Source organism: Emydura macquarii, unplaced genomic scaffold (assembly GCF_026122565.2).
Source record: "Emydura macquarii macquarii isolate MOO-44397 ecotype Brisbane River unplaced genomic scaffold, CSIRO-AGI_Emac_v2 contig_1483, whole genome shotgun sequence".
Classification (NCBI taxonomy): Eukaryota; Metazoa; Chordata; order Testudines; family Chelidae; genus Emydura; species Emydura macquarii.
The window spans coordinates 5,960,996-5,973,869 of NW_027131620.1; the positions used below are offsets into that span (position 1 = coordinate 5,960,996).

Genomic DNA, 12,874 nt, shown 5'->3' on the forward strand with positions numbered 1-12,874 from the left:
AGAGGCTGGAGCTGAGAGCGTGGCACAACAACATAAACACGATGCATTTACATCATTTTTCTTTCATGTTGAAAGAACTGTAAAAACAATGTCTGCAAATCAAGTTGAACCACAATACAATCCCTTTAGCTCCACTATCCTGATGCTTTATCTCAGATCTGCTGCTCTCCTAACTACGAAACGGGAAAGTATGTTTCTTCTTAAGTTCAGTGCTGACTCCATGCTGTCTGTTGTTCTCACTTTCCATACCAACATGCAGAGTTCTGCTGCAGACTGAGAGGAGAAAGTGAAGTTTCTGACCCTTACAGCTGAAAAAACTAGTGATTCAGATACATTATTCCTTGTAGCAGATTTACAAGCGAGAGGATAAATTAGTTGCGGATTAGGAAATACTTACTGGTGGGCCAGGTAAACCAGGTGGGCCAGGTTCTCCCTAAAGGAATGAAAAAAGACAATGAAACTAGACAGTGACAGGGAGAGATTTCAATACTAATGTACATGCTTGTCAAAGGGTCCCATTCCCTCCCCCATGCCCACTCGGAGAATTGCCATAATTTGGGATGATCTACATGTTAGAGGGCATGCCTGTGACTTTCTATATGCTATGCCATTGATCCTGCCATCCTCTAAAACATGAAGATCCTTGATCCAATCTTCCACATCTATGATGGCAAACCTAGTAAAACCCACGTTATTCACCAGCTACCTTTGGAGAGACAGACAATTCAAAATGCTGCTCAATGGCATAATTTATCCCAGACCCTTCCAGGAATAATTTACACTCAAGGGCTTCCTTGGAAGTAGAGCAGAGAGGAAGCTGTCTGGCCACCCAAGCTTTTACAGGTCATGCTGCTGCTGACTTAGAGAGCCAAATGCAAAGCCCCACATGCAAAGACATCTTGAGGGTTTGTAACACTCTCAGGCGAACTTGTGACCATAAACCAGCTGTGAGACTACATGTGACGGAATGGATTATATTCCAGGGCTCTGTTTTTAGGGTTAATCTTGAGGGGTGGGGGTAAGGCACAAGCAAAAAAAAAAAACCAACCGATTTCCACCCCGCCCAATTCAATTGCAAAAGTAGGGTAGCAGCCTACTGAAAACATCACATGACTGGGCAATGGGGCCTATTTTCTGTGATGCTGGTGAGCCAGGTTAAAATGATGGCGTTGGAAGCAGGGCACAAAGGTGACAAATAAAAAGTTTCCAGGCTGGACTTTGAGTCACAGCCTTTCCAACAGAGTCACCTCCAGTCCTGTTGCTGGACCATTCCTCCCCACACCCAATACTATGCTGCATTTAAATACTGTTTAACAATTAGCGTAGGCCAGGGACCATGCAATATGAAGGCATGGGAACTTCCTGGGCTTTATTTTCATTTCCTGTAAGGAATGCTCATCTTCTCTACCCACCATGATAGAAGGATGGCCCAGTGGTTTGGGTGGCCCAGGTCTCAAGTCCCTGCTCTCCCACTGGCTTCCTTGGGCAGACCCTTGACCTTTCTGTGCCTCTGTTTGCAACATGGGGATAAAAGCACCTTCTGCTTGTGAGGATAAATGCATGACAGATTGTGAGATGCTCAGATTCTCCATCAGCAGGAGCCATATCAGCATCTAAAACAGATTGATCAGCTTCTGCAGACAAGCTGAGCATTTAATTCAGTTAGCTGAAATGAAAATAAAAATAAGATTTTCTGGAACCTGAAAAACTGCTATTGCATTTCCTCCCCTCACTGGATATTTTAAAGTCCCAAATTGCAAATAAGATGGCCTAATTATATCCATCTGCACAGGAAGTGTTATTTATCGGTGACAGAGATAATACAATCTTTATTGCAATGTTTCATAATTATCTAAAAAAACATACAGCCTGTCATGCACACACATTAAACATGTCTCCGATCTCCTAAGCTGTGCTCTGGGGGAAGGAGCATGGATGGCTGTTATCTACCTGCCACTTTTCTGCTCTCCTGACCTTGGAGCCAGCCATCCCGGCATAAAGTGAGAGCAACCTTGTGACTTCTAGAGCATGGCATTTTCTGGCCACAGTCCCTCTTGCCCCCAGCACACCCACCATGTTGGAGTGGGGGGCAGACAGAGGTGGCATAGAATCAGGTCTGACACCACCTGGGGATTTCTCTTGTGGAAAGGGAATACCCAGTCACCTGGAAGCATTGAGAATATTAATTCCCCCTGCTTTATTTTCTTTGCCTACAACTGCAATGATGTCTGTTTGGGGAAAATTCTTCAGCAAACACTTTAAGGCAGGATTTATCACTTTCCTGACAAAATCTGTTTTTTGTTTTAAACCTTTCATTGACCATGATCCAGGAGACCTCTGGGTCATTGTCCTCCAGAAGGCTTTCTAGAGGATTGTTTCAGGGTGCTCTTGGTTTAAAAAGTACTAGCTGTATCATGGTCAAAGTAAGTTCCAGGGGCAAAGAGATGGGTGGAGAGGGGACCTGGGGCTGGAACAGAGCAGGCACTTAAATAAATAAACGTACCATTTCCTTTTTAATTTATTTTTTGTTAATTACACGTTGTGGGGGGAGGTGAGAGCTGCAATCTTCCTTATCAGGAGGCATGTGGAGGGGCTACTGAGTAGGCTTAGCAGTAGCCCTCTTTCCAGTGGGCATTTGGGGTGAGGGAAAGTTGCAAAGCCAGTAACCAAGGTGGAAGAATTTGCATAATGACTCTGCGTTTACTGTGTCTGCAACCATCAAGTCCCTGTGTAAATCCCTACGCTTGGACCGGCTGCCCTGAGTCAAGAGTGCAAGGATTTGCGTATTGCACGGTTCCTGAGAGAACACACAACGTGGAGGGTCAGTTGATAGAGGGTATCTTTGGGCTCGGACTTTCTGAGGCCACTCCATGGCAAGCCTTTGCTCAGAATTATGCCACAGAGAGGTGCCCTTATCTGAGCTGGGGGACAGCTTTTATCATGAAAATTAGATGGAAAGTTACATTAGGATGGCAGACTTTGAATACCAGAATGCACAGCAACGTAAGTGTTTTACACCCTCCTCTAGCATCACCATCACCCTCCCCTTCTCTTCAGGCCTCCGTGCAACAATACATGGCAGCACGGTCACAGCTTTAGAAAAAGCCACACAGGAACAGGTCTATGGGCTTGTGCCCCGATCACGCTCGGGGATCTGCTGTTGTGGACCCCTGTGGGGTCCCCATTTGATTTCAGGGGGATTCTGCATGGTCACTGCAGTCTGTGCTAGCAGAACCCCTTCAGACTCAGAACTCTGATCAGCATTTACACCTCCGGGGGCAAATCACGGTCATCATTCTAGTCTAGATGTCATCATGGACGAGCTGACCTCCTGAGGTCCCTTACAATGCTAGCCTTCTTCTGGGATCCTTAGTGAATTAGAATCAGTTGCTGTCAGTAATGGAATAGTTCTCCCTGGTTTTACATGAGACGGAAGTAAGTTTACTTATTCACAGTCACTCTGCATTAAAGTCGCACCGGGGAGGTGGGATAGGGGGTGGGGAGGAAATATCTGTTAGAGAACTGACAATGGCTTTTTAACAATTCCACGCATGACACCACTGGAAATAATTCAGAGCGACTCTTAGGTGACTGGTTTAATCATAACACACCCTTTCTGTTCTCGGGAGCTGAGCAATTACCTTGTTACAGACCGTGGAACATGCAGTATCTTAAAGGGGATAATTATAGGAGACTTCAATGGGATTGAAAGTTATAGCGCAGCTACTCTTCCGAAAGGCAGAAGTGAAGCAAGGAACTTTTGGAAAGGGGGCCAACAGGGCAAGGCTGATTTGAGGTTTTTATTCGGAGTTGGCCTGAATAATTTAGTTGCTTGTTATGTACGGCTCACCATTTGGGGCCTATGTGAAGCGGTTGCTACACACTGTTGCAGTGTACATCTGACCACAAAAGCTCTTTAGTAATTCTGCACATTCAGTCATGAACTGAAGCCGTCCATGAACTGAATGTGGGCAGGAGGGTTTTAGAAAATAATAGGAAAAAAAATACATGAGGAAATCATCGTATCTTAAAATGCTCAAGAAAAGTTTAGAGCATGCCTTTAAAAAAGTGATCTCCCTGGCGTAAAATACTACTTTCTTTCTTTATGGTATTAAAAAAAAGTAGCTGTGTAAATTCTATTAAAGAAAAACCCTCCTAGATTTCTGCCACATCTTCAATGGGTTCCTCTATATTCAGGGCTATAAAAAGGCACAGCCCTGTGGGATTACACATCTCACAATGTCCTCTAAGAGAACCGGGGAAAACGGCAGTCCTTCAACCATGCTAGGGCACTAGACACTAACCACAGAAATCTCGACTCGCATGCTCTGAGTGAATGGGATTCCCTGCAGACTCAACGGGTGGAGTGGTAGGAGGTTCTGGCCCTAAATGCCTGACGAGCATTTCTCATTTATTAATACATGACAGCATATTTTCCTTCTTTTTGCTCCTCCCGCATCCTTGTTTCATTCAGTTAAGGGTAGCCTCGGAGATAAATCCTGCATTCCTTACCTCATCAAAGCTCTCACCAACTCCCTCTGCCAGCCATGAGCTAACACTGCAGGGTTTGGCTCCCCATAGATTTTATTCAAGCTACTACGTTCTACCAAGACTAGCTTCATCTTATTAATTACTCATTATTATTACCTGGCCCCATCCTGCAAGGTGCCGAGTGCCCTCCAAGTTCATTGGCTTTAACAAGCCCCTAAAAATTGGCATGAGGTGTTCAAAGCATTGTAGGATTAGGCCCACAACGGACAATTAGGGCCAAGTTTTTATGAATGGCCATTAGCTTGAGGTGCCTCTGTTCCCTCCGAGACATGCTAGGCCTGATGCCTTAGAAGTGCAGAGCATCTGCAGCCCCCGCTGACTTTGGTTGGGGTTGTGGGTGCGAAGGCCAGTGGCACCTCAGGTTGGGGCCCAGAACAACAGCTCCTAGAATTACAAGCCACGTTTGAGCGTAGCTGTCGGTTTCTTGAAGGCAAACCAAGGCCACGTAGGTTGAGGAACAGAACAGCTGACATAGCTTCCAAAAAATCTATCTAAGCAGACTGCCACACTTTGGTGGCATTGATTTGCCTGCGTCGTGACATGAAGTGGACAAACTGGAGAGCATCCAGAGGTGCGCAACAAAAATGAAAAGACCTTAGAAAACAAGGGATGGAAAAATTGGGCATGCTTAGCCTACAGAAAAGATGACGGAGGTGGATAATCTGATAACCACTTTTACAACAGCCTCTTATGTATTTGAAGACGGTTATCAGTTGTTCTCCACATCAGCCAAGGGAAGGATAAGAAATAATTGGCTTAATCTGCAGCAAGGGAGATTTAGGTTAGATATTAGGAACAACTTTCTAATTATAAGGAGAGTTAAGAACTGGAACAGGTTACCTAGGGAAGTTGTCAGTTTTTAAGAACAAGTTAGGAACACATGTGTCCGGGGCGTCTTTTAATTCCTGCCTCAGTGTCGGGGCCTGGACTAGATGACCTCTCAGCGCCCCTTCCAGGCCAGCATTTCTATATAATCTTTGGACTATTAAAATCAAAGGACACTAACTTCTGTTTATGTGGGAAATTGTTTAGTGTGAACCCCCAGTATTTGGAATATAGGAAATGCCATTCTGGATCATACCAGTCATGCACCGAGCCCAGTATCCGGTCTCTGACAGCAGCCAGTAACAGCTGCATCAGAAGAAGGTGCAAGAAACCTCGCGGAAAGCAGTAACAGAGCAGCCTGCTTCCCAAGAAAGTTTCTGTCTAATCCCCATTAGTTAGATGTTGGCTAGGAACTGAAGCAGGAGGTCTATATCCCTCCTCAAATTACTGGTCTTCTTTTAATCTTTATCATCATCACTCTTACCATTACCCCGAGAAATATCCAATCCTTTTCTGAATGCTGCTAAACTCTTGTGTGCAATAATAACTTGTGGCAATTAGTTTTGCAGGCTAATTGTGTGGAAAGGATCTTCCATTGCCTTGTTCTTCTGTTACAAAATTTCAGAAAGAAGTTCCTGATCTACCTTTTCTAAACCATTCATTATTAAAAACCAGTGTAAGATGATTTATTAAAATGGTTTTCCTTCATCTAGGGAACACTTGGAGGGAAATGGCTGCAAAACAATGAAGTTTTCACTGCTGGCCAGCCTTGCAAAATGGTCATAAAAATTTACAATCACAGGCACAAAAGCTACTTGTTCACCCTTGACCACGATGTGAAGGAATAAACCTTTTTTTAGTTTCTCATCCAAAATAAAATGTGCATGGGAGCAATAGAATTTTGAAAGGCTACTTTTAAGGCCCCATTCTGATACTCTTACTCATGATGAGTTGCAACATTACTCCATGAGCTCAAGGAGTAAGGTACTACACAACATGAATGAAGGAATCAGAATCTGATCCTTAGTATTTGAGATCACCTGAAACTATTTTAATTCACTATGATAGGCGTGGAAGACAATACTGTCTTTAGCCAGTGGGTATAAATTTCATTTCATTTCATCGGAAACTTCAACTAAAGTAGTAAGACAAGATTTACTCCTTCAGTAAACCCTGCAGTCTTAATAATAAGGAATTAATCACCAAAAAAAGTATTCCCATAGATGTAATTTGCCTCTCACTACACACTAAGGACATTTAAATTCCAAGTGGAATCAATGGGCCAGATTTCTGATCTCCATCGCAAATCTAAGGTAAATCCATGGAAGTCAGTGGAGCTGTACTGATGTCAAGCCAATGTAAGTGAGATCAGCATTCGGCATGGTGTGTTTAATTCAGTTTTCTGGGGCCTCTCCGGAGATCCAGGTGCTTGACACTTTTTAAAACAAACAATTGTCTAACGGTATAAAATACACAGTATACTGAGCATGCAATACCACCACCCAGTACAGTAACTGCTGCACTAAACCCACCACTGTCCTCCACCCTTCAATCTAGCACAGATGCCAGAGAGAGGAGAGAAGGCTTTGCAGGATGCCTAGAAGATTAATACATCCTTGCTGTACACACCAGCTTTGTCTCACACTCCCTCTTGGCACCGAGGGCTTGATCCTGCAAGGTGCTGAGGAACAAGCTCAGGACATTCAGCACCTCCAGACGTAACTCAGCCTCTGCAGCACAGATCCCCTTTGTTTCCTTGCCGATGGCAGAGGGGGTCCTAGTTCGGTCCCTCTGAAGCGTTACCCTAATGCCTGGAGCGTCTCTCTGGCCGGTAGAAGGACTAGCAGAATTCCTCTCTTAAATGTGCCCTCCCCTTGCTCCACCCCATCTCCCTCCCCCAGCACAGTCTGCCCTCTGCTGTCCAGCACTCACATCTATGCCTTCCTTGCCAGATGGTCCAGGGGGTCCTCGTGGTCCAGGAGGCCCTCGTGGTCCTGCCCTCTGGGAGGGATGGGGAGACAGAACGGAAGAGAGAGAGATGTTGCATCAGGAGACACACAGAGTGGGTCAGAGATCACAGTGAAAAGTGAGAGGGCGACTCGGGCTCCCCCCCTCAGTGCCACTTCTCCATCCAGGGCAGGCTCGGAGGAAGCAAGGATCTTTCCAGACTTGTTTGCTAAGAATCTGAGCACATCCCGGTGCGTACGTGAGACTCAACCCCATGCCCATTCAGCAAGGAGCTGCTTATTGAACACAAAGCTTACAGGGAATTCTATTTGCCCTTGCTCTGAGAGTGGCTCTAAAACTGTTTAGAAAGAGGCGCAACCCCTCAGGGAAGCAAATTGAGTCAGCTTACTCAGAGTTGGCCTCCCCAAACTCACCTTTCGGTGTGGACACAGGAGAAAGGGCAAAGCCAAGTTAGAATAATCTGTGCGCGTGCGGTTGGTATTAAAAGTCACATTCACAGTCACTATATGACCAGGCAGCAGAAGAGATGGAGCTATATAGTTAATGTCTGAAAGGGAAAGTATGAAGGAAGGCACAGCTAAAGGAGTGAAAGTTGGGTAATTTTCCTCCTGAGCAGGACAGCGTGTGAGGGGTTTAGCTCTTAGGAGTGTGGGGGAGGTAGGGGGTCCTATAAAAGTCTGCTTTGTGGAAAGAGCTCCAGAGAGTACCTGCAATGCAGCTTCAGGGAACAAAGGTTTCATTGTGGAGCTAGTTCTGCTCACAGCAGATGAGGGTCAGCTTAGAATTCCTGAGCCAGGCTGCAAAATTTCCTTCATTAATGCAGTGAAAAATCCTCCCCCAGACTTTTCCTGAGCGAAACACTTTGGAAAGTTAACGCCACTACAGGGACGTTTGCTACACATACATGTAGCTTCACCTGAACGAATTAGGATTAAAATGTGCTTGTTCCTAAACATGCCTCCAAAACAGATCAACTGAGGGAGAAAGAAAAACCCTGAATGGGATGAAGACCCACAACACGGGGGATTTTTGTTTAGGAGGCAACTTTGTCCTTTATAGTAAAACAAAATTGTTTTTTTCCTAAATCAACGTTTCCTTCTCCTTTTCATGAGGTTTTTCCAACGTGGGTATAAACCCAACTCTGAGGAACTTACAGAAAGTTTAAAGTGGCAGTTTCCATATGTAGGACATAACTAAATGCCTTCCAGTATGAATGCAAAAGGAACACTTCTGCTTTCACTGCCAGGCACCTAGCAAGCAATATGTTCTTTCAGTTTGAGACACAAACTTTAGATTTTAAATTAACAGCAATAACCTAGCCTGCTGTCACATGGGGCACATGGACTCCTGCTGCTAGGAGACCTTCTGATCCTTACATATTTTTTCCATCCATAGCTGGGATTTTTGGCTATTAGACGTAAAGGAAAATTCTTACCTGAGCTGAGGATGTGGCTAATAGTTGAAAAAGGAAGAGAAGCCCCAGAGCTGAGAATCCAGCCATGGTCTCCCGGCTCTGCCTCTCTTCAGCTCTTCCCTGAAACTAACCCCTTTCTCCTCCCCTGGTTCCAATGGATCTCTCCTTCACCTCTCAGACCTCAGCTCCCAAATGAGCTTCTCCGTCTCCAGATAAACCTGAGTCTCCAGCTGGAGGGGGCAGAGCTCAGAAGCGCAGGCAGGCAAGAGGGGCTGAGCTGAGAGAGAGAGACCAGGTTTCAGGAGGGGGAAAGTGGGGGGGAGAGGGAAAGGGGGGAGAAACTGCAGAGTCACTTATGAAAGGAGGCACACATTCACTACACCGACAGACAGCTCAACAGCAAACAGGGAGGGAACCTTTCTAACTGCGGAAAGGCTGGACTTGCCTTAGCTAAATTGTCACTCTCAGACAGAGCAGCCTAAAGGAGACAAAATTAAGAGCCATCTTCCCAAGACACAGACATGACTTTGGTCTTGGCTGGGCCAGTGAAAAGTAGGTCACAATTTACAACCAACTTAGCACTGGATGGATGAAAGGTAACAAAAAATGAATATCTTTTTAACGTCTGTGGATTTTTTATTTCGGTGGAAGAAATGCAGGGATCCATATAAAGGCACAAGGTTAGTGCAGGGAATCGGGCTAGTATCTTTGCTTCATGAAATGCTTTATCAGCTATAGATTTGGGTTTCCCACCTGTGCTTTTTCTTGGAGACTCAAAGAACATCTGGTGTGCGCCAGACTAGGCACTGAAGAGACAGCCGCCATGGTGACTAGAAGAGCAAAGAGAAGGAATGTAGGAGAAACGCTGAGAAAGCGACAGAAAGCTGAAAAAATTAAAACAAAACTTGCCTTTGAAATATTTTCACCACCAGAGTGCGACTCTGAGAAGATGACGCCAATCCAAAAAGTAGATCTGAGACGTTAGCACATTAACAAGGCTCACAGTCCTACCCATGGCTCCCCGTTTCCCTTTACGTGTTAATTCAAGATAATTTCATCCAAAGAAGGGGATTGTGTGGGACAATCTGGAACTGGAGATGCACTGGGGAAAGAGATTCATTGTGACCAAGAGGTCAGAACTGCTTATTTTGATGCAACTGCTCTGTAGCTCTTTCCCCTTTTAAATGAGAAGGGTGCATGTTCCCAGAGCAGAATGGAAGAGCCCGCCCACCTCGCCTTATTTCATCTGCCTACCAGAAAGTTGATTGAAAGCACAGAGGAGAGAGCCGGGGACCAAGAGGTGGGAAGGAGAAATGCCAACTTCTTCAAAAGCAGTGACCGTGCAAATCTCAGGAAGTGGATTCATGGCTTTTTTTTCCCCCTCTCCCCCAAATCAACAGTGCACTCAGCTCCTAGCAGGACCATTTGCTCCGTTACCCCAGAAAAGAAAGATTAACCCGCTGTGTGTGTGTGTATGTGAGATTTGTCTCTAGTGGGGATGGCAGGGAAAAAAAACCTGTGCTTATTATTACAAAAAGAGATGGTCCAAAAAAAAAAAAAAAAAAAAAAAAACCCAAAACACCCCAACAAAATATAGCAATTAAAAAAAAAATTAATTGTTCTACCAAGCCATAAACTCCACTCGGGAACTAATACGCAGCCCCCTGAGCAGGAGGGGCCTGTACTCCAAGTGAAATACACGGATTAGGTGAGCAGCCATGCTATCCCCCTGCTTCAGCATTCGTTTAAGGTGTGGTTCATAAGCACCTGGCAGTAAGCCAATCTGGAGTTGTCAAGAGGCCACCTGGATGGTTGCCTCGGCCGCACAGCTCCAAGGGTTGTAACCTCTCCCCTTGCTACATGGTGCTTGTCGGGGCTAGAGGCTAGTGCTGAAGGTGCAGCTATGGAGGGAACCCACAGGGAGTTAATGCACTGATTCTGAACAAGAGAAGGCCTGCTGGTTCCCATGCAGCTGACAGCTGCTAGGCCCCTGACCCTCCCCCCGTTTTCCACTCCTAAAACAAATCACCCAGAGCACCACTGAAGGGGTCTCACCGATGTGGTGGGTAGCACAGGGAAGCAGTGCTGATGTTTCCTTGGCTAACAGAAGCAAAAGGTGCAAGGATTAGCTGGATTGGTAATATAAGCACCAGCAGCTTCTTCACAGCCCCCAGCCAACATACCTGCAGTGATGGTCGTGCACCCGACAGGGATGAAATATTTAACAGCATGGCATTAAACAGTATGAAGAGGAGATTCTCCATTTCACACAGGAGCCTGCCATGTCTTATGCTAACAGTGGAGGCTTTCAGTTTGTCTCCAGCAGATACATAAGTAAGTTTAACCTGAAAGGACACAGGTTAGAACTCCATACGACCAACGTTCTTGGTCTCTTCTCCCCGCCTCAACCGACATCTTGTACAAGCAGCTGCCGCATTTCCCCATCGCTTTCACAAGGGAATCATGAGCGGCAACACAGCTGCTGAAATATCGGCTCTCTGAACGTCAGAGCCGGTTCTGGATCTAGGCAAATAGCAATCTGGAGGGCTGGCTGGGTTTATCCATGCCTGGGACTGGGATGAGGAGCCCAGAGCATGTGGGTGTAGACTAACTAGATAGAGCTGGGGTGGGTAGAAGGGAAGGGACAAAGTCAGGATAGGCTGGAGGGGCCAAGGGGTGAGTGAGGAGCAGGGACAGATCCCACTGCCAGTCTAATCCAGTGGTTCTCAACCTGGGGCCCAATCAGCACACAGCTGCAGCCAATGTGACATCTTCAAGGCCACACAGGCAGTATATATATTGTGTGGAGGCAGCCCCATAACAGACAGACAGAGGGCTTCATATGCAGCCCACAGTGGTAAACAGGTTGAGAACCACTAGTCTAATCACTAGAGCACCCCCCCCCTTCAGAAATGGAACAGAACCCAGGGTCATCAGCTCCCCCCATTCCTGTCATCAGCAAATAGCTATGAAACACGCTGGCAAATGTGTACCTCCTGCCCCTCTAGTGGCTGGCTCACATGGGAGATTCCACAGGACGGGACTTCGGTTTTTTCATTTTGCTGTTAAAAAAAGCAAACTAGAAAGTTACACACACAAAACTACACCTGAAGAAGAGGTTTTGAGAGTCCTGTGAGAAAATAGTACACGATTATGTAATTAAAGACTGTTTGATAATGCACATGCATAAGGGGGCTGAATTAGGGTTGCATTTCCTGTGTTGAGTGCTTGATTTATAAACATTCTATTAATGTAGTTGTGTGTGAGTGTGAGATATTCTATTATGCCCATTCCTATAGTAGCTGATGCTAATTATCTTACAAAAAGTCAATTGGCAGGACTGGACACAGTATAAAAACCTGGGGCAACAGCCACAAAAAGCATCATCTACCTAGTTATTGCTTCAGCCTCCACCACCATAAGTGAGCATTATCCCCATTTTACAGGTGTAGAACTGAGGCGCACAGAAATAAGGGACCTGCCCGAAAAAGCCTGTCAGAGCTGGGTTCATTTCCCTGACTTCCTGAACCAGAAGGCAATCCTTCTTTTCCTTTCCCAATGTAGCAGTAAAGATTATTTGGCAGCATCACAGAGATATGTGACCATTCTATTCATTTCATTTGTGACCATACTATTCATTTCTTTTATTGCAGACTATGGACTGAATATTTGGCAAACTGGTCCAGCCAGCAGTTCAGATTCAGGGTGTATCACTCTCCAGACAGAAGTCAGGCATGGGTGCCATTTGTCAGGCATCCTATCCTGGAAACAGTTGCTTCAGGAGGATTCCTAGTTATGTGCTGTTATGTTAGAGCAAGTGGCTGATGCATACATTGTATGCTTGGGAGAGCTGACTGAGAAAGAGAGGGATCTGGTTTGTGCACGTTTGTATGGAAGGGAACTATGAAAAGGAATGAATTAGGACAGATCTCACTGGACCAACGAGATCAGAACCAAGTTTAGAACGCAGCAGATTACCCAGAAGAAAGCAGCCCACCAAGAGATGGTTTTCAGATGAGCAATAGCCTGTAAGTTCCTCAAAACAGCCTCAAAAGTGAGAACTTTGTAATACATTCTTCTTCCTCCTCTAAACAGGAAAAAATAAAACCCCAAACT

General features: G+C 45.5%; 1 protein-coding gene across 1 annotated transcript in view; it reads right to left on the reverse strand.

Annotated features, from left to right (window-relative positions):
• Positions 1-9,583, reverse strand: part of COL9A3 (collagen type IX alpha 3 chain) — a 64,597-nt gene extending 55,014 nt beyond the window's left edge. The window contains exon 1 of the mRNA XM_067554546.1: positions 9,512-9,583. Coding sequence (XP_067410647.1) covers positions 9,512-9,583 — 72 coding nt within the window. The remainder of the gene's footprint in view (positions 1-9,511) is intronic.
• Between the last annotated feature and the right edge of the window lie 3,291 nt (positions 9,584-12,874).